The following is a 20,471-nucleotide window of genomic DNA, read 5'->3' as shown; positions in this document are numbered from 1 at the left end:
AATTAGTTTCGCTCCCAGTTCCGTAACTATCTGTTGAAATACACCCAATGTAAAATTACTGCCCTGATCCGATTGTATCTCCTTGGGCAGACCCACTAACATGAAGAACTTAATAAGTGCCTTCACCACTGTTTTAGCGTTTAGGTTCCTGAGGGGTATTGCTTCTGGGTACCTAGAGTCAGTGCACATAATGGTTAACAAGTATTGGTGGCAACCTGCAGTCTTTGGCAGGGGGCCAGCACAATCCACAATGACCCTGGAGAAAGGTTCGCCAAAAGCTGGTATGGGGCGAAGTGGCACTTTTGGGATAGTCTGATTCGGTTTCCCTACCACTTGACATGTGTGACAAGTTTTACAAAAACCGCCACATCCTTTCTTATACCCGGCCAATGAAATTCTTTCATAATCTTGTGCCCTGTCTTTCTAACTCCAAGATGTCCCCCTAAAGGCATTGTATCAGCCATCTTTAAAATTTCTGTATGGTAACCCTTCAGAACCACCACCTGGTGCACCACGGCCCTATCCCCATCGGCAGGTGCTGTCAGTGGTTTCCACTTCCTCATTACTACCGCATCCTTCAGATAGTAACCCATTGACTCCCTCTGAATTTCATTCTCAGAAAGAGCTGTCCCTTTTAAAACTGCAATCTCAGGATCCCTATCCTGCTCTTCCACAAGCTTCCGCCTGGACAATGACAAACCCCTCTTAACTGCCTCACTACCTGGGTCCTGGTTGAACACAGACGGTAGAAAAGTTTCAGATAAGTCAGTAGGATCCGTACCCCTGTCTTTGCTACTGCAGGCACCTGGCCCCTCCCGTCCAGATCGCTTCATTTCTGCAGCCTTTCTTGTCATGCTTCTTGTGATCGCACATGTGGGATAAAGTTCACTGTCTGCGCTTGTCTCACTAACAGCAGGCCGGCTTGTTAGCTGTAACCCTGGGTATACATCTTTTCCTGCCAGGTCATTTCCCAACAAGACGTTCACGTTAGCTATCGGTAATTTAGGTCATATACCTATCTCAACTGGTCCAGACACTAAGTCACATTTCAAAATTATTTTGTGCAAAGGCATGACCTCTGTTCCCTTGCCAATATCTTCCAGAATATTCATTTGGTCCATTTTTGTCTCGTCACCAAATTCTAAGACATCACTTAATATCAGTGACTGAACGGCTCCAGTATCGCGCCAGATTCTCACTGTGACTAGGGGTGACCCCTCCTTCACAGACACAAAACCCTTGATAATAAACTACTCAATCCCTTCCTGAACTTGGCCAGATCCCACCTTCCTTTGTGTGGTCTCAGCCACTGGTGCACATGCATTGGGGGTTTTCCGCTTCTCCTTTCCCATTTCTTTCTTCTGAATAAGATGGTTAGACACCACATGGCCGGGCTTCCTTCAGTAGTAACAGGTAAAACTGGAAAACTTATCTTTGGTCGGTTTCCCCTCCTCTTTACCTCTGTCACTAGCTTCTGCCTTGTTTTCTGTTTTACTCGGCGGATTATCCTGGTAACTCTTCTGATAACCCTTGCTCGGGAAAAACGTAATCTTATGAGTCAGGGCAAACTTATCCGCTAACCTAGCGGCCGCGGAAAGAGTCTCAACCTCTTTCTCTTCAAAGTATGTCTGTGTCTCACTAGGGACACACTCTTTAAATTCCTCCATCAGCATCAGCTGTCTCACTTTGTGGTAGTCCTTGTCTACCTCTTTCGAGGCACACCACCAATCAAAGTACCTCTCCTTTTCACGGGCAAGCTCTACATATGTCTGGTTCCCAGACTTCCTCAAACCCTGAAACTTCTGTTGGTACGCTTCTGGCACCATTTCATAGACCTTAAGCACAGCCTCCTTCACAGCATTATAATTAGCTGACTCAGTCACAGACAAGGCAGAATATGCTTGCTGCGCCTTCCCTTTTAACACACTTTGCAGCAATACTGCCCATTCCTCCGTCAGCCACTTCCTGTTCTGAGCCACTTTCTCAAAATGTAGGAAGTACCTATCAACGTCTCCTTCAGCAAATGGAGGTACCAACTTAATTTCCTGACTGACATTAATTGATACACCCCTCTCACCACCACTGCCTGACACTTGACCCTCTTGATGCTGCATCTCCCTCTCAAATTCCCTGTGTCTTTCAGCCTCTTCTCTCTGTTTTTCTGCCTGTTTGGCCTCGAGACGTTTCAGTTGCAGCCTGCATTGCTCCACCTGAGGCTGAATCTCAGCCTCAGTAAGTTTACCTCCAGCGAACATTTTCAATACATCCTCAGTAAATTGTTTCGTCGAAACATAAGATTCAACTATTTCTCTTTGAATTTCTATCTTAGTCATACCCTTCTTTACCTCAATTCTCAATTCTTTAGCAATGTCCCGCACATCATCCTTTTTAGCTCTCGGCAAAACCGCAGGGTTTGGCTTTGCCAGAAATTTCACAACATCCATTTCTGCTGTTTTTCCACACAAAGATTAATTACAAGGGATTTCCCCAATCAAGACAAGCCCCCACACAATTTCAAAAATTGGCTCCAACCAAATCTGTTCCTATCCGGGATGCAGGCCCGGATTAAAAGTGTTATCAAAACAAAGTCAGAGACCTCTCTCTCTTTTAATTGCCTCCTTGTTCATTAGACTGCTGAATTTTCTAGCAGTTTCTCACCTGCGTGACAACCTACTAGCTTGCATGTCTTTAGGATATGGGAGAAAACCAGAGCACCCACAGGGTAACCTATGTGGTTTCAGTGAGAATGTGCAATCTCCACACAGACAGGGTGGGAATTTAGGATAGAACCCAGGCCTCTGAGCAGCTCCACTAACTGTACCACTGTTGGATGAATATCTAGCCAAAATTATATGAGATTGCTGGTTTAAATATTGGAAACATTCTCCTAAACTCTAGCTTCTCTTTCTGTGCACTCTATTATAACTGTATTTTTACCTTGCAGTCAAAATATGAAATAAACTAGAGAAGGGCTTAAATTTTGGAGGGTATTATTATAATTAATATATTTACAAAAATTAAAGAACTACCACTTAAGTGAAAGCATTTAAACATTGATCTATCCAGTTAGCAAGCTAGCTAATGAAAATCCATGAATTGTTCAATTATTTAATAACTGCAAAAGTGTATGTTTGCCTATTACTTTAACGGATAAGAGACCACTTACTGTATAAGGCTCAATACTGATATCAAAATTTAGACCAGCGCCTTGATGTAACAAAATGCTATCCATGATCAAAGGTTTCTAGTTTCATTATGTTCACTGATGGAAATTTCAACCAATATCTTTAACAATGGTATTAACCAAAGGTTCACATTGCAAATGGACTGATATGCAAGTTGATGTGTCCACTTGTGCTACTTGCTACTAAATTGAAAATCTGTCTATTTCTTTTCAGCATTAATATCAAAGTAGCGCTTACTGCTATCCGAACAACCTTTGTCATTTGCACCAGACAAATTTCCCTTCATTTTCCCTGTATAGTTATGTAAATCTCTTCATTAAGAGACATTTTGTTTTATGAACAAAATCAGAATTAATGAAAGATTTGGGGTCAAGATACTGTCATCAAATGGCAGAACAATCTGTGACATATTTAACCTTAATTCCAAGATTCAAGGGTTCAACGGTCCAAATTAATATCAGAGAAATGTATACAATGCTTTTTCTTCGCAATACCATCCACGAAAACAGAGGAATGCCCCAAAGAATGAACGACATTTAAATGTTAGAACCCCAAAGTTCCACCCAGCTCCCCTCCCTCCCACACGCAAGTGACAATCCCCCTCCCCCCACTAGCAAAAAAAGCAACGGCACCCACCACTGAGCACTCAAGTGTGAGCAAAGCAATAGCAAAGACACAGACTTGCAGTTACCCCAAAGACTTCGCGTTTCACCTGGTATATGACATACCACAGGTTCTGTCTCTCCCTAATAAGGGAGAAAGAGGTGTCTCCGTTTTCCCAGCGAACAGGGAGACATAACAAACAACTCGCTGGTTTACGATTTTAAAATTTCGTTATGTCAATTTTTTCGAGCTCTGTATCCAAAAAACTTGGCACACAACCGTAGATATTCCCCGACAACACACGGGCTTCATGCCGTGACACCAACACTCAATCCGCCCATCTCCAGAGCCCCGAGATCCTAGGCTTCCAAATCCAAGCCAGACTCTTAGGCCGAGCCCTTGGTGTGCGAACAACAGCCAGTTGTGAAACCCCGAGAACGGGTCCCATTCCCGCAAAGAACCAAAGTCAGCGCACAAGTCCAGGTCAGGGTCTTCAAAAGAACCCTAAAAGAGAAAAATAAATATATTAAAGATGAAAGTGGAGCTGTTTCTGAAGATGCAAGCAAAGAAGTCGCTGTTTAGAACATAGAACATAGAATAGTACAGCACAGTACAGGCCCTTCGGCCCACAATGTTGTGCCGACCCTCAAACCCTGCCTCCCATATAAGCCCCCACCTTAGATTCCTCCATATACCTGTCTAGTAGTCTCTTAAACTTCACCAGTGTATCTGCCTCCACCACTGACTCAGGCAGTGCATTCCACGCACCAACCACTCTCTGAGTAAAAAACCTTCCTCTAATATCCCCCTTGAACTTCCCACCCCTTACCTTAAAGCCATGTCCTCTTGTATTGAGCAGTGGTGCCCTGGGGAAGAGGCGCTGGCTATCCACTCTATCTATTCCTCTTATTATCTTGTACACCTCTATCATGTCTCCTCTCATCCTCCTTCTCTCCAAAGAGTAAAGCCCTAGCTCCCTTAATCTCTGATCATAATGCATACTCTCTAAACCAGGCAGCATCCTGGTAAATCTCCTCTGTACCCTTTCCAATGCTTCCACATCCTTCCTATAGTGAGGCGACCAGAACTGGACACAGTACTCCAAGTGTGACCAAACCAGAGTTTTATAGAGCTGCATCATTACATCGCAACTCTTAAACTCTATCCCTCAAATTATGAAAGCTAACACCTCATAAGCTTTCTTAACTACCCTATCCACCTGTGAGGCAACTTTCAGGGATCTGTGGACATGTACCCCGAGATCCCTTTGCTCCTCCACACTACCAAGTATCCTGCCATTTACCTTGTACTCTGCCTTGGAGTTTGTCCTTCCAAAGTGTACCACCTCATACTTCTCCGGGTTGAACTCCAACTGCCACTTCTCAGCCCACTTCTGCATCCTATCAATGTCTCTCTGCAATCTTTGACAATCCTCTACACTATCTACAACACCACCAACTTTTGTGTCGTCTGCAAACTTGCCAACCCACCCTTCTACCCCCACATCCAGGTCGTTAATAAAAATTACGATTTTAGCACTATTATTATTCCACTCTAATTTACAAGATGGATTTTGGAATCAAAACTTCATTAGTAAGAAAGCAGTTGTTGAAAGTGTGAAATTAAAACTGCATTGAGAAGCAGAATAGACCTTGAGGACATGAATGCAAATGATTATGTTTTGCCTCCTTAAAACCTTAAAATAATAAGAAATAAAATGAGCTCCAGTATATATATCTGAGTGAATAAAGTTGTAGAAGTGAAATGATCAACTTGAACTGAATCTTGCTTAGATAACATTTGAAAATTTTGTACAGGTCATTCCCACATGAAAAATGCATTACAATATGAACCCCCATACATAACTATGAGCTTTCATTATATTGTTAAATTCTGAAGTCTGTATTACTATACTTACATATGTTTATTCCTATGATTAGCAGAACTAGTCTCCTCTTTCTACCTTTAATAATTGTTCTTTCAAACCAGTCTTATGAGATTTTGATACCACTTGTTACAATACTATGGTAGAATGGTTACCATATCAAGTGATTTTTGTGTATTTTATGAGTTATGGACAAACCAATTTATGGACATTTGTAAAAACAGAATCATTCATTACACGGGCCAACTGTATAGGTTAGGTTGCTGTTTGGTAAAAGCAGAATTAGAATTATTGGAAGGTGTGTAACAGTTTGCAGTTATGCCAGACTGCAAAGTTTTGTCTTGTAGGGGAGAATGTAAACAGTCAATCTCTTTTCACTTAAAAAGGGAAGACCAAGGGGACCTGATCTGTAGAACTTTAATAAGTTTTATCCATGTAGATATAATGAGAGTATGCACTAAATGGAGGTCTTCAATTAAAGTAGTCAAGAGAAAATAAAGCACAGATTTCTGAAGAAAATTCCTTACCTAAGGAGCAAAGGAATGTGGAACTCTGAAGTTTAGAGTGATTCAAGCAAGCAGCATAAATATGTTTAAGGTAGGAGGTAGAAGGGAATAATGGGTTATGATAGTCAGGCTTCAGACAGCTTGATTCGTTCCACATGATATCAAGAAATAACAGAGAGTAACTGACAATGAGACAAAGGTTGGTAAGTGTTTAGTAACTTTTATACCATAGAAGTGTCAAACAATGAACCGTCTGCTGCAAGAAAATCTTACTTCTGGAATTGTCGTCTACCTCATGGTGGGCACTATTGACTAGAAGCTCAACACCTTAATATTGTTGCTACAAGAGTACCTCAAGGACTAGATATCCTCCAGCAAGTCATTCATTTCCTGAAATCTCAATGTCTTTCCACTATAATTAAGACACATATTTGAGAGCATGATGTCTAATCTCCTATTACCTACCTGATTATCGCTACAAAACACCAAATAAGTTCAACATTACAGAGGACAGAACAGCACATTTGGTTGGCAACCCATCTATAGCCTAAACGTTATTTTCTTCCGCCATGAGTTCAACAGTGGTCTATAGGTCTGCAGTTCCTCCCATATTCGTAATTACTGCCACCAAGAAGTATAAGGACCTCAAGCACTTGTGGGTTCCCCTCCCGTTGTACACCACCGTGACTTGGAAATACCTATACCAACATTCCTTCACTGTATATGGATCTAAATTTCTGAAACCCTGTCTCCAACAGCAACAACTTCCCCAGAAAATAATACAGTGGTTCAAGAAGGCAACTCACCACCACCTTCTTTGGGTAATGCTCACAATGTCAGCCATGCCACAATCCTATAAAAAGGAATATACTGTAACCCAGGTTAATTAAACCCAAAGATATGATGTTAGAAAGCTCTGCCTGTGGAGGGATAAAAACAAGGTTTACCAAATTTAAAAAAAAAGAACTGAGGGGGGGAGGGGAGAGAACGAGGCTTGGCTGACGCTGTGCGGGAAAGCGAGAGAAACGCAGCAAACTATTAGAAACTAAAGATATAAACTGTTAAAAATGGAATTAGTAGTGAGTATCTCTACCTTACTTACTTGAAAACCTCAGGATGAAACCCCTGGAGGAGAGATGATAGCGATAAAAGACCTGTTGAAGCTACAGCTGTAAAAAGACAATATCGGCAGAGACAAGTGTCCAAGATCTCTCCTGTGTAACTGGGAATTAGTTCTGTTAAATCATACCAAGGGATTTGGTTAGTTTTTTTTGTGCAAGTATTGTGAATCAACTTTCCTGGATGATCAACTATTTCATCCAATAAATCAAAATGGCAAGCCACCCAAGATGAAGAAACAGTGCGGGAACAAAATGTTTGACTTAGGGGGTTTAATACGGTTGGATGTATAAGTTCATTTTCATTCAAAGGATCTGAATTTGATTTTCTGCGGGAACTGATTGTTTTTTTGCAAAGACTTTGATAAATTAGTAAATGAGATTTACTTTGTTTAAAAGTTGTGATATTGGAGAATTGCTGTGAAAGAAGTTCAGCTGTATAGATGTATAATTTTTGAATTTGTAGACATACTGACTTGAACTGAAACTGAAGTTAACTGTAATACTTAGGAATAGGAATTCAATTAGCTTTCTAACTAACTAGGGATTAAAAAAGGAAAAGTTAACCTGTAAACCTTTAAATAAGGAGTAATAGCAGTGTTAGAGAAATTGGAGTAACGAATGTTATTCCAATAAATATCATTGACTCTAACTAAACAGGAATTTGATTTTTGTTTGAGATCTGAGATTTTGAACCTAAACGAAATGTTGTAATTTTCAATTGTTCTTACTCATGTAAATGTTTTGTATATCTAGTATTTTTATAGACAAAACTTACCTCCAGAAGTGTGTGTTTTCTATTCACTGCTTTCTTCCGATATCTAGAGTTTCTGATGGCCCACAAGCACCTAATGTAGCTCAATGTAATTTGATCTTCTCATAAAGAGTATGACGACCAGTCATATGAGATAAGACAAGCACTACACAGGTGTTACAATATTAATAGAAAATTTGGCTACTGCAGAGAGTGATTGAGGTGAATATTGTAGCAGTATTTAAAGAAGGCTGGTTAGGTATACAAGAGAAAACAAAAGATTACATAGGGAAACAAATTTCCGTGCTGTTTAACCTATGTGAATTGTTATACAAGGGTATGAAATCCCACAAAGGTAGTGCATTGCTCAAGTATGCCATTGGAAAATGGAAGCAATGTTGTATTGTCTAAGACATATTTGTACTTCATTTTGCCTTTGTTGAGATGTAGCTCCCTGCCAAGCATGGACAGGAGAAGACACAGCGAACCCAGAGATAATTTTTCCACAATAAACATTATAGAATAAATTTTTGTGTAAGTACCAAAAGCTCATGAGTCCAAGGTTGGTTATCAAAATTCTTTCAAAAACACTGATGTGACAGAGTAGATAGTACAGAGAGGATTAACACATTCTCCTCATAACTTGGAGATGTGTTTAAATCCATGCCAGATTTATATATAGAATAAAATAGCCATTGTTCATCCAGCTGTGAAGGTTTGAAACACAAGGGCAAGCTTAAAACAATTAATCATGGACAACTGTCCATAGTGCATGGCATTAAACCAATAATCTCTGACATGCCATGAAGTCAACCTGTGTTTATTCTCATTCTCCTCTGAAAGGCAAGAGATCCATGAACCAAACTTTCCCAAGATAAGAGCAATATACAAGTTTGAGATGGACAGTTTTTGTGAGAGATGATTGGTCTTTAAGGTGTGAAGGAATGTAGGGCATTCCATTGGAAGTCAGATCTAAATCTATGGAATTGATTCTCTGTAATTTGGGAATGCAGATCCTCAGTAAATAAATATTATAGGTTTCATGACAAAATACATATGTCTTTCCTATATATAATTCTCTGGAATCTTAATGCTGTGCAACAATTATGGATCTGATGTATCTGTAATGTTTGAACATGCTACATTTGAACAAATATTAATTCCAGCATTGAAAGTGTTTAATCATAACAGATCATTGCCAACTAGTTTGTTGGAGCAATGACTATACTTGTCCATTAATGATTACTGCCTTAAATTTGTAATCTTTTGAGAGCATTTTAAGTTCCTATGCATTTCTTCCATCTTCAGATTTTGGTTAGCCGCAGAAGATTTGAAGAAGCAACCGCTCGTGGAAGTTCCAGACAAAGTTCAAGAAACCTGGCAAGAATTTCTTGCTCCTGGGGCACCCAGTGCTATTAATCTCGATTCCCATTCATATGAGATAACCAGTCAAAATGTCAAGGATCCAGGGAGGTATTCTTTTGAAGATGCACAGGTTTGTTAGTTTTAAGTTTAATTGCATTAACATCAAATAAACTATGTTTTTAAAAGTCACCCAGTATTAGATGATTATAAACTAATGGCTGAATATGCCTGAATGTTGAGCATTAACCAATCAGCCACTCTTGTAGTGTAGCAATTAGGTAGGACCCCTAGGGTCAAAGCAGACTGTAAACCTTAGCTGCACACTGCACTGCTAATGCTGTCTCAGACCGTATGTAATAATTGTGTTGCAAGGCCCTAACAATGGGTCACCGATCACAGCAGAGTGAAGCACAGGGACAAGCCCTTCAGCCCACAATGTTTGTGCTGACCATGACACCCCAATTTCAGCTGTGAAGGTTTGAAACACTTGGTCAAACTTAAGCCAATCATTATAGAAGTGTTGAGCTTCTAGACAATTGTACATCTGCTTGCACATTGTCTGTATCCCTCCATTTCCTGCCTGTTCACATCTCATAACACATAGAACAGCATAGTACAGTGGGGGACCTTCAGCCCATGATATTATGCCATGAACCTATCCACAATCCATCTAACCCTTACCTCATACATAGTGCATAACCCTCCATTTTTCTTACACCCATTTAAGATCCTCTTAAATGCCCCTGTTGCTTTATCCTCTATTATTACCTTAGTAGTACGTACCCATGATTAACTCTCTGTTTAAAAAAAAACTATTTCTAACATCTCCCATAAACTTTCCTTCACCCACTTTAAATGACTGTTCTCTGGTATTGGCTGTTGCTGTCCTGGGAAAAAAAGGTGCTGGCTGTTCACTCTGTCTATGCCTCTCATAATCGTATCCACCTCTATCATCGTCTCTCATCCTCCATTGCTCCAAAAAGAAAACCCTAGCTCATTTATCCTCAACAACTTCCTCCATCTCCAAAGGGATCCTACCACTAAACAAGGTCCTTACCTTACCCTGCAATTCCCTACTCCATTTGTCCCTCTCAGTATTTATCCCTGCAAGAACTACAGCTGCCCATACACCTCTACCCTCATCTCCATTCAGAGTTTCCGAAGTGTGGGTCAAGTGACATTGACTTCTCAAGGGCAATTAGTGATAGGTAATAAATGCAAGCCGTGCTAGTAACACTGACTTCCTACCGTGAAGGGAGGAGAGGGTTAGGGAGCCATAGTGCATCTCAGTTCCATGTCTTCATAGCAATTTATTCATTGGGCATAAAATTGAAAGTTCAATTTATTTCCATGGGCACAAATGAAAGTATGCACAGGTAGAGTGAAAAGAATTACCTGCAACAGCATCACAGGCACATAGCTGCAAATACATAGCATTAATAAGGAAAACATAGATTAGACAAAATTATACAAGAAAGAGCACAATTAAAACAAAATAAATCATCCATTGGGGTGCAATGTGATTAACGTGGGCATAGTGTTGCTATACAAACAGAGAGAGAGTGACTCATTGAACTGTTGGGGTGAACAGTGGTTTCTGATGGACTTTAGATCACGGTCTCTTTGGGGTCTTTGCTATTGCTTGCATGGTGGGTGGTGGAGGAGCCTGTGCTTTTGCTGAGGCAGACGGGAGAGGGAGGAGGGCTGATGCTTTTGCTGAGGCGGACAGGAGAGGGAGGAGGGCTGATGCTTTTGCTGAGGCGGGCAGGAGAAGGCGGAGGGCTGATGCTTTTGCTGAGGTGGAGGGGAGAGGGAGGAGGGCTGATGCTTTTGCTGAGGTGGACGGGAGAGGGAAGAGGGCTGATGCTTTTGCTGAGATGGACAGGAGAGGGAGGAGGGCTGATGCTTTTGCTGAGGCGGGCAGGACAAGGCGGAGGGCTGATGCTTTTGCTGAGGCAGACAGGAGAGGGAGGAGGGCTCATGCTTTAGCTGAGGCGGACGGGAGAGGGAGGAGGGCTGATGCTTTTGCTGCTGCTTCAGCTTGTTGCTTTGAGGTTGTAACATTTTCCTGTCATTCATTCTTTGCGGGTTTTCTCCTTTTTCACGAATGCGGAGAGTAAGAATTTCAGGTTGTATACTATGTATGTTCTCTGATATCAAATTGAACCAGTGAACCATGATGTATCTGGGCTGAGTTCATTCCTCTTATATTTCCGTGCACTCGAAGTGTTGTATCGGACCACAATACAACCAGCCAAGTTACTTTGAAAGGCATTACTTGCAAAGCCAGCCGGTATTGCCTTTCTGTCATTTCCCTTGAGGAGGCAGTTGTGAGCCACAGCCTTGTCGGATATCCACAGTTTTATGCTTGAAGATGTAGCTTGTGATCACCTGTTTCTGAAGTCAATCTAGTCAGTGCTCCATCTGGTCCTACACCTGGGATACACTCCTGTTTTTATTGGCCTTAAAGAGACTACTGGCAGATGGCATTTCCCTGCTATTTGAGTCACTTGAGCCAAAAGTCCATCTGCTTAAAAACAAACAAAGGCAATCAGAGCTGTAAGGTTTATATGGCTGTGCCACCACACATTTGGATTACATGCTTTATTTCCACAGTAATCTCCCTTAATCCTTAGTGACAGATTTTGTGCAGTCGAGATGTAGAAATGGCCACTCCCTTGTTTAGTCAGATATGTGAGGTCCCATTGTTGACTGTGCTGCTAAAAGTACAAGGAGCAAATAGGTCCCTTGTAACCTCTCTCCAAAGAAACAATTTCAAATTATTATTCTTGCTTACACATAGTTTATATCTCTAACTTAATACTTGCTAAAACTGTACCTTAGCAAGACATTTGCTAATGAAGTCATTCCCGCTGAACACTTCTGTCTGCAAAACACACACAAGTTCAAGTTTATCACTGCCATGGGCATACAGACACAGTAAATGCCATGAAAATTAGAAATATATGGTACTAATAGGATACATTACAAGAAAAGGGCAAACACAAATTAACATAAGTTATACGTAACTTAAACATGTTCAAACCAAACAATGACGACGACATAAACATGAGATTCTGCAGATGATGGAAGTCCAGAGACATGCTTACAAAATGCTGGAGGAACTCAGCAGGTCAGGCAGCATCTGTGAAGGAGAAATTGACATTTTGAGCCAAAAGCCTTATTAAAGACTAGAAAGGAAGGGGAAAGAAGCCAGAATAAGAATGTTGGGGAGAGGCAAGAGTACGGACTGACAAATGAAGCGAAATGAAGGGGACGGTGGGTGGGGGGAGAGGGATGAAGTGAGAAGCTGAGAGATGAAAGGTGGAAAAGTTTAAGGAATCAAGAAGAAGGAATCTTCTTTAATGACAACAAAAGTGCGAGCTAGAGAGAAAAGAGAGAAAAATATAGTCCATAGTAGTGTCAAGGCTTTTCAAGTCAGTTCAAACACTTGATTGCAGTGGGAAAGAAGCTGTAGTTAATCATTCAGGTGTAGGTCTTCATCCCCCTGTGCCTCCTGGCTGATGGCAGCAATGAAAAGAACACACAGCCTGAAGGGTGGGGGTCACTGATGATAGATGATGCTTTCCTGAGACATTAGGTGTCCTTGATGGTAGTGAGAGCTTTACCCATGATGGCGCTGGCTGAGGCGACCACTTTGTGTAGTCTCTTGTGTTGCTGTGTATTGGAGTTTCCATACCAGACCATGATGCAACCAGTCAGAATGTTTTCCACTGTACATCTGTGGAAGTTTGTTAGAGTATTTGATGATATACCAAATCTCCTCATACTTCTAAATAAAAGTAGAGATGCTAGTGAGCCTTCTTCGTGGCTGTATCTACAGTATGTGCTGAACGTACGATGAGTCTTTCGGAAGTTGACATTCAGGTACTTGAAGTTGCTCAACCTTTTCTACTGTAGACATTTCAGAGAGAGTTGGTGTGGGTTTGCCTGGCTTCCGCTTCCTAACATCCACAATCACTTCCTTACTCTTGCTGACATTGGGTGTAAGGTTGTTGCTATGACACCATTTAACCAGCTTGCCTAACTCACTGCTGCGTGCTTCCTTGTCACCATCCTCCATTGTGCCAACAACAGTTGCATAATTGAGACACTTGTATATGGTATTGAACCTACTGTATGCCTAGCCACACAATTATAGGAGAGTATATGGAGAGCAGAGCAGAGGTTCAATCACCAAGTCTCCCGTGCACCAATTTTGATGGGCATTGAGGTGGAGATGAGGTTTTTGATCTGGACTGATTATGATCTCCCAATGAGAAAGTGAAGGATCCAATTGCAGAGGAAGGTATGGTTGCCTAAGTCTTGGAGCTTGATGATAGTTTCTGAGGAGATGATGGTGTTCAATGATGAGCTGTAGTCATTGAACAAAGCCCTGATGTACATTTTCCTGTTGTCCAGCCATCCAAAGCAGAGTGGAGAGCTGGCGACGTAGCATCTGCTGCAGACCAGTTGTGGTAATAGACAAATTGAAATGGGTCCACGTCCTCACTGAGGCAAGGGTTGACTTAAGCCATAACCAACCACTTGAAGCACTTCATTATGGTAGGTATAAGCACTACTGGCTGGTAGTCATTGAGGCAGGTCACCCGACATTTTTTAGACATCGGTACAATCTGAAGCAGGTGGGAATCTCAGACTGCAGAAGTGAGAGGTTAAGGATGTTGCTGAGCACTCCAACCAGTTGGAGTGCAAGGTTTTCGTATCCGTTCAGGTATACCACATGGGGTACACCTGATGCCTTGGAATTACTGTCCTGAGGATGCCTTGATGTCAGTCTCTGAGACTGAGATCATAGCATCATCCGTTGCTGTGTGGACTAATGCAGGCACGTCACAGTTCTCCCTCTCAAAGCATGAATTAAAAGCATTAAGTTCGTCAGAGAGTGATGTGCCATTAACGCTTATGCAATTCAATTCTGCAAAGATAATTGGTAAGCACTCGCAATCCAGTGATCATGGTGTGGCTAATTAAAAGTTAATCATTTTAACCGGCTGCCAGAAATCTGAAATAAAAATGGAAAATGTTAGAACACTCAGTTGATCATCTGATATCCTTAAGGTGGAACGAACTTTAATTTACACAGCAACTCACAATGTAAATATGCCCAAAGGTGGCAGCTCTCTTGTTTCACCCGCAAAAGGCAGAAAGCTGCCTGGATGAATATTAACGAGCTTAATGAATTAAGATGGAAATCGCACATAAGATGAGCTTGATAACCCCTGCTTCCCATACCTGCCTGAAGTTGGTAACTAGCTAAAGTGTGCACTATCTACTGAACTCAATCCAGTCAAGAATATCATAATGGACGTAAAGTATGTATGTACTTAAGTTAATATTTTTAACTTTCAAATTTCAAACTCTTATGCAGCAGTCAGACTACCAAAGATAAAACACAAAGGCTATAGCTCGTGGCAGATGTTCTTTTTACTTTCTGCAGAGAACTATAAATAGCAATTTGATATAGCTCTGTTAAAAGCTGGTACAATGTAAATCAGCTGCCCTTCCATTGACAAGAGCCTTTTATTACCGAGTTTATAGTCAGGACACCTGTTCAGTTTCAATTTTGGGAGTGAAGTTTCCATTTGGATTTAATTAGCAAACTGGGTGCAAATTGTGCTTTAAGTTCACGGCCTTTCCAAAGTGTTGGTTCAAGTTTCCACTCAATTGTACAGCCTGAGATAGGGAAAACCTGCAGAAGATCAAGAGTTTTTCCATGAACCAACATATTTGAATTAATTATTCATTGTTATCACTGAGCCCACATTACTAATACAGTGAAATATATTTGTAAAATATTTTTTCATGAAAATATATTTAACAACAATTACCACATTTAAGAGGCATTTGGACAGGTACTTCGATAGGCAAAGCATTGAGGGATATATTACAAATGGGATTGGTGTAGAGAGGCAAAATATCTGCTTGGATGTAATGGGCCAGATGATGCATTTCGAAGCTGTATGACTCTATAGTGCCTTGTTCTTCACCTGTATGTTACCATATTTTAAGTGTAACTCTCACTTCAGCTAGCAGCTTAATTTAGGGAGTGATAGCCCCCAGCCAGACCAAACTTAAGAAATCTCATTTGGGTGGATGCTGCATGATGTGTCCCCTGTTACAAATCAGTACCCTGAAATAACAAACAGTACACAATATGCGATTAAACAATTAAGCTTTATAATTCTTACTTTGACTATATGGTTAGTAAAGAAAACAAAAAAAAAAAGATAAGGGGCCCAATCTTATTAAACATTCTGTTGCGTAATGTTGGATCTCACTGACAAGCCGGTCGTCCACCATCAACCTCCTCCAATCATAGCTGCACTTTGGACCCTCGCTCCAAGTCCACCCCGTCCAGCGGTCTACCAACTCTCTCCATTCTTGTCTTCTCTCCTCATCTTTCTGCGGCAAAAGACCATGAAAAGTCTCCTTCCAGATCCACAAGACAGAACAACAATCTCCTGATTGGCTAACATGCATAACCATAGTCCTGTTATCTCCAGCCATAACCCAAACATTGCTGCTTCAGAGAAACAATTACCTCAGCAGTGAACATTACAGAGAAGCCATTACATTAGCAGTGAATCCTTACAGCGTGTTACATTAGTTATCAAGGTAGATCAACAGGAAATCAACACAATACTTTGAGAATTTACTATGTGCAAATTAGTGTTGTGACTGATTGAAGTCACTGGAGAGACACTGAAGCTGGTGATATAGAAGTCTATTCAGCACAAGCAGGTATTCTTGTGGAAACACTCTCAGTAGAGGCTCACAAACTTAAAAGTACATCACATTTTATACCTTTGAGATCAATGGTAACTGTAGGTGATTCAGTACAGCTTCAAAAGTTACAATGACATTGTTCACTTTGCCTTGACTCTACTTTGCCTTGACAATGACATTGTTCACTTTGCCTTGAAATGCCAGTGGGAAGTGGGAGACACTTCTGAATTATCAAATAGATTTGTTGGGACAATCTAATTGCTAGCTTCCTGAACTTATTTATATTAACAATGGTGTAAGTTCCTTAAACCCATAGTTTGATATTGTGAAGGAGGATTTTGTTTTTATAAATAAAATTTTTGTCATAATTAAAAGTTTTAAATGTACCAAATGTAGCCTATAGACCAAAAATAAACAAACACAATGATAAGCACAAAGATAAAAATGTGTTAGAAATGAAATATGTTAGTCCTGAAGAAGGGTCTTGGCCCGAAACATCGACTGTTTATTCATTTCCGTAGATGCCACCTGACCTGCTGAGTTCCTCCAGCATTTTCTGTCTGTTGCTTAGAAATGAAACTGCTGTATTTAGTTTTATATTGGAGGTAAATTTTAACATAAGCCATCTCCTGAAAATCTTGATCAACTCTCTGCCCTGACATATGCTCCCTAATTGGCACTAAGTCTTAAGGCGTCAGAAATGGGTAACTTCTTTAGAAAGTTGGTTCATTTATTTCACACTAGGACCATGGCCAGTTTTCATCAATGGGAATCATATATTCTATTTTTATTTTTATTTTTGAACTCCCACTGGTTTCCTTGGCTGTGTAAGTCTAGGAAATACACACTCAGGTCCTGCCAAACCCCTGGTTGAGACAGCTCACGTTCCAAAATACCCGCTACCTCTAACCATAATCCAACACTACTTCTACAGAAAGACCATTACGTTAGCAGTGAAGCCTTTCCCAGGGTGTTACATTTTTATTTAGTGTTACAGCACGGGGTTCCTGCAGTTACATTATAAACCAGCATTAAAATTTAAAAATCCTGATCTGTGCTTCATATTACTTGTCAATCATTTAGACTTCTCAGTCCACTCGTTGGTGGCAACAAGCTCGAATACAGTAATATAATTAATGTAAGATGGAATCTCCTTTGTACAATAGTGGGATGATTTACTTCGAAGTCACCAGGTCAGGCAAAATCTATAATAAGTAGTTAATCTGTCCAAACAATTTCCAGGAAGTGGCTGAGATTAAAGACATTAGTGAATGCAGAACATATTCTTTTATCATATTTTCTCATCCTTCCATCGCGCTAAATAGTTCAGTCAGGTGTGGAGATATCTGACAAAAAGCTTTGTTTTCCCAGTTTCAGGAGGAGAAAGCATAGGCTAGTTGGATCGTGCATTTAATTAGTAATTAGTATTGTCACAGTGAAAAACTTTGTTGTGCATGCTATCCAAGCAGATCATTCCAAACACAAGTACATCAAGGTAGAACTAAAGGACAAGCGACAACAGAATGCAGAATATAGTGTTACATCTACAGAGAAGGTAGTGCAGGGAGACAAATAAGGGGCATAGGCATGACAAGGTAGACTGAGAGATCGAGAGTTCACCTCTATTCTACAAGCGGTCTATTTAAGAGTGAGATAGAAGATGTCCTTGAGCCTGGTGGTAAGTATTTTCAAGCTTCAAAAGGACAACGGTTATACTAGTGCGCATGAAGAGTAGTGTGAGCTGCATTAACGACTTTCATCCAGTAGCACTCAGATCTACAGTGATGAATTGTTTTGAGAGGTTGGTCATGGCTAGAATCAACTCTTGCCTCAGCAAGGACCTGGACCCACCGCAATTTGCCTATCAGCACAATAGATCTATGGCAGACGCCATCTCAATGACTCTTCACTCGGCCTTAGATCACCTGGACAACACAAACACCTTTATCAGGATGCTGCTCATTGACTATAGCTCAGCGTTTAACGTCATCATTCCCACAGCCCTGATCGATAAGCTAGGAGGGATGGAGCCAAGAGCTGGACAGTTGATTGGCAAAAGGGATATGAGAGGATCATGGGACAGAAGGATAGCCTGATGGCATGAACATTGACTCCTCAAATGCCTCCAACCTGATGGCATGAACATTGACTTCTCAAACTTCCACTAATGCCCCACCTCCCCCTCGTACCCCATCTGTATTTATTTATATACACACATTCTTTTTCTCTCTCTCCTTTTTCTCCCTCTGTCCCTCTGACTATACCCCTTGCCCATCCTCTGGGTCCCCCCCTCCTTGTCTTTCTCACTAGGCCTCCTGTCCCATGATCCTCTCATATCCCTTTTGCCAATCAACTGTCCAGCTCTTGGCTCCATCCCTCCCCCTCCTGTCTTCTCCTATCATTTTGGATCTCCCCCTCCCCCTCCCACTTTCAAATCTGTTACTAGCTCTTCTTTCAGTTAGTCCTGACGAAGGGTCTTGGCCCGAAACATTGACTGTACCTCTTCCTAGAGATGCTGCCTGGCCTGCTGCGTTCACCAGCAACTTTTATGTGTGTTGCTTGAATTTCCAGCATCTGCAGATTTCCTCGTGTTCACATTTAACAATACATGTTTAAATTTAGACAAATAGTTCTTAACACACAGAGTATTTCTGATATACGAAAGATTTCCAAATTACAAATGATTTATAAACTACAAAGGATTTCCAAGCACAGGTATGAAACTTACAAGCTAACAGAACATACCAATGAGTTGCAGGTAATCACAATGATGTAAATAACTTAGCTGTAGTTCTCTGGTTTGATGTAGGCCAACTAACATAACTCCATTGTCTTGCGTTTGACTAATGCAAAACAAGAAGTCTCATGGTCACTCCTCTTTGCAAACCATATCTCTTGGGCAGCCAGCCCCTTCTGTGGGCCAGCAGCCTGAGCTGTGTAAACAATGCTGTCGGCAAAGCTGTGCTTTTAATTTCAAACTGATTGCTGGTTGCAACTTACATTAAGAACAGAAGACTGATTCTTGTTTGCAACAAGAAGCTGAACAAGGAATACCTGTTAGAAGTTTAACTTCGTCACAAGCAACTCCGATCCTTCGGAAAGGCTATGCTGCTGTGCTCGAAAGCTGAGGTCAGCAATAAACCTCTCAGGCTCTGGAAAGTGAATATCCATCACAGAGGTGTAGGTGGTTAATTTGGGGGGAACTAGTTTGCATGATGGAGTGAGCTGCATCCTCAACTCTCTGCAATTTCTTGCAGTCTTGGGCAGAGCAATGGCCATACCAAGCTGCAATGCATCTGGATGCGATGTTCTCTATGGTGCATCTAATTGGGGAGATGCCAAAATTCCATAGCCTCTAAGTAAATAAAGGTACAAATGCTAAGCACTGCAATTTGTAAGAAAGCATAACAGTCCTGTGGTTAGAAGGTTTGCCATTAGGAATGAACTAACCTTCAACATACCATGTTCATCACAGGTTCTTATGTTGATATGTTGGTTTCTTTTTCATAAATGGTTACATGTTTGTGGTGATAAATTGAAAGCAAACAGCCAGAAATCATCTTGTCTTTCAGGAACACATCTATAAGCTGATGAAAAGTGACAGTTATGCTCGTTTTCTGCGTTCCAATGCCTATCAGGAACTCTTACAAGCAAAAAGGAAGGTACTGTCCAAGAAAGCTGTGTCTTCTTACATTGGGAAGTGATCATTCTATTCATCATCTGTTAAGCATTTATGTCGATGCGGGTTGTTCTGAGTTTTAGGCAAAATATTCTGCTTCCATTTATTAGTAAAGACGAGTGGCACCAGAATCCGACCACTGCTCACGCAGTGTTGGCTGATGTCAACTTGCACACTCTTCGGATTGCTGTAGGTTAATCTTAGTGTCCCTGGGAAGCAAGGGAGTGGTCAGTCCAAGGATAACCAGAGAGATTTGTGAGGAAATGTGAACCAATGAAAGTGTCCCATCTGCCTGTCCTGGAAAAGCAACAAACTTTGAGTCTATGGAGCAATGTACAGGTGGGATGCATTTCAAGTTGGCTTACAAATGAAGACACTAGGAATTATTAAGATGCTCTTTTCATAAATTGTTCTCTCTCAAATCTGCACCAATTTTTCCTCCCTTTGTATGGGTAGCTGTTTTCAGGAGTGTCAGATGCCTAGCCCAGCTGATTAGTATCCTGTGAGCTTCATAGTCAGTAATGGATTATTCAAAGGCAGAGATGCCCATACGTAGACAAGTAATGGGACAGCAATCAGGAGCAGAGACCTGGCTGATTTGACAATTCTCAACTCACAAAATCTTT

At 41.1% G+C, this 20,471-nt stretch overlaps 1 protein-coding gene across 1 annotated transcript in view; it reads left to right on the top strand.

Moving 5' to 3' along the window:
• LOC140208416 (regulator of G-protein signaling 6-like) overlaps positions 1-20,471 on the top strand; it is a 174,523-nt gene that overhangs the window by 143,568 nt on the left and 10,484 nt on the right. The window contains exons 13-14 of the mRNA XM_072277125.1: positions 9,360-9,546; positions 19,739-19,828. Coding sequence (XP_072133226.1) covers positions 9,360-9,546; positions 19,739-19,828 — 277 coding nt within the window. The remainder of the gene's footprint in view (positions 1-9,359; positions 9,547-19,738; positions 19,829-20,471) is intronic.

Source organism: Mobula birostris, chromosome 1, assembly GCF_030028105.1.
Source record: "Mobula birostris isolate sMobBir1 chromosome 1, sMobBir1.hap1, whole genome shotgun sequence".
NCBI lineage: Eukaryota > Metazoa > Chordata > Chondrichthyes > Myliobatiformes > Myliobatidae > Mobula > Mobula birostris.
This window is presented reverse-complemented; position numbering and strand designations above follow the sequence as displayed.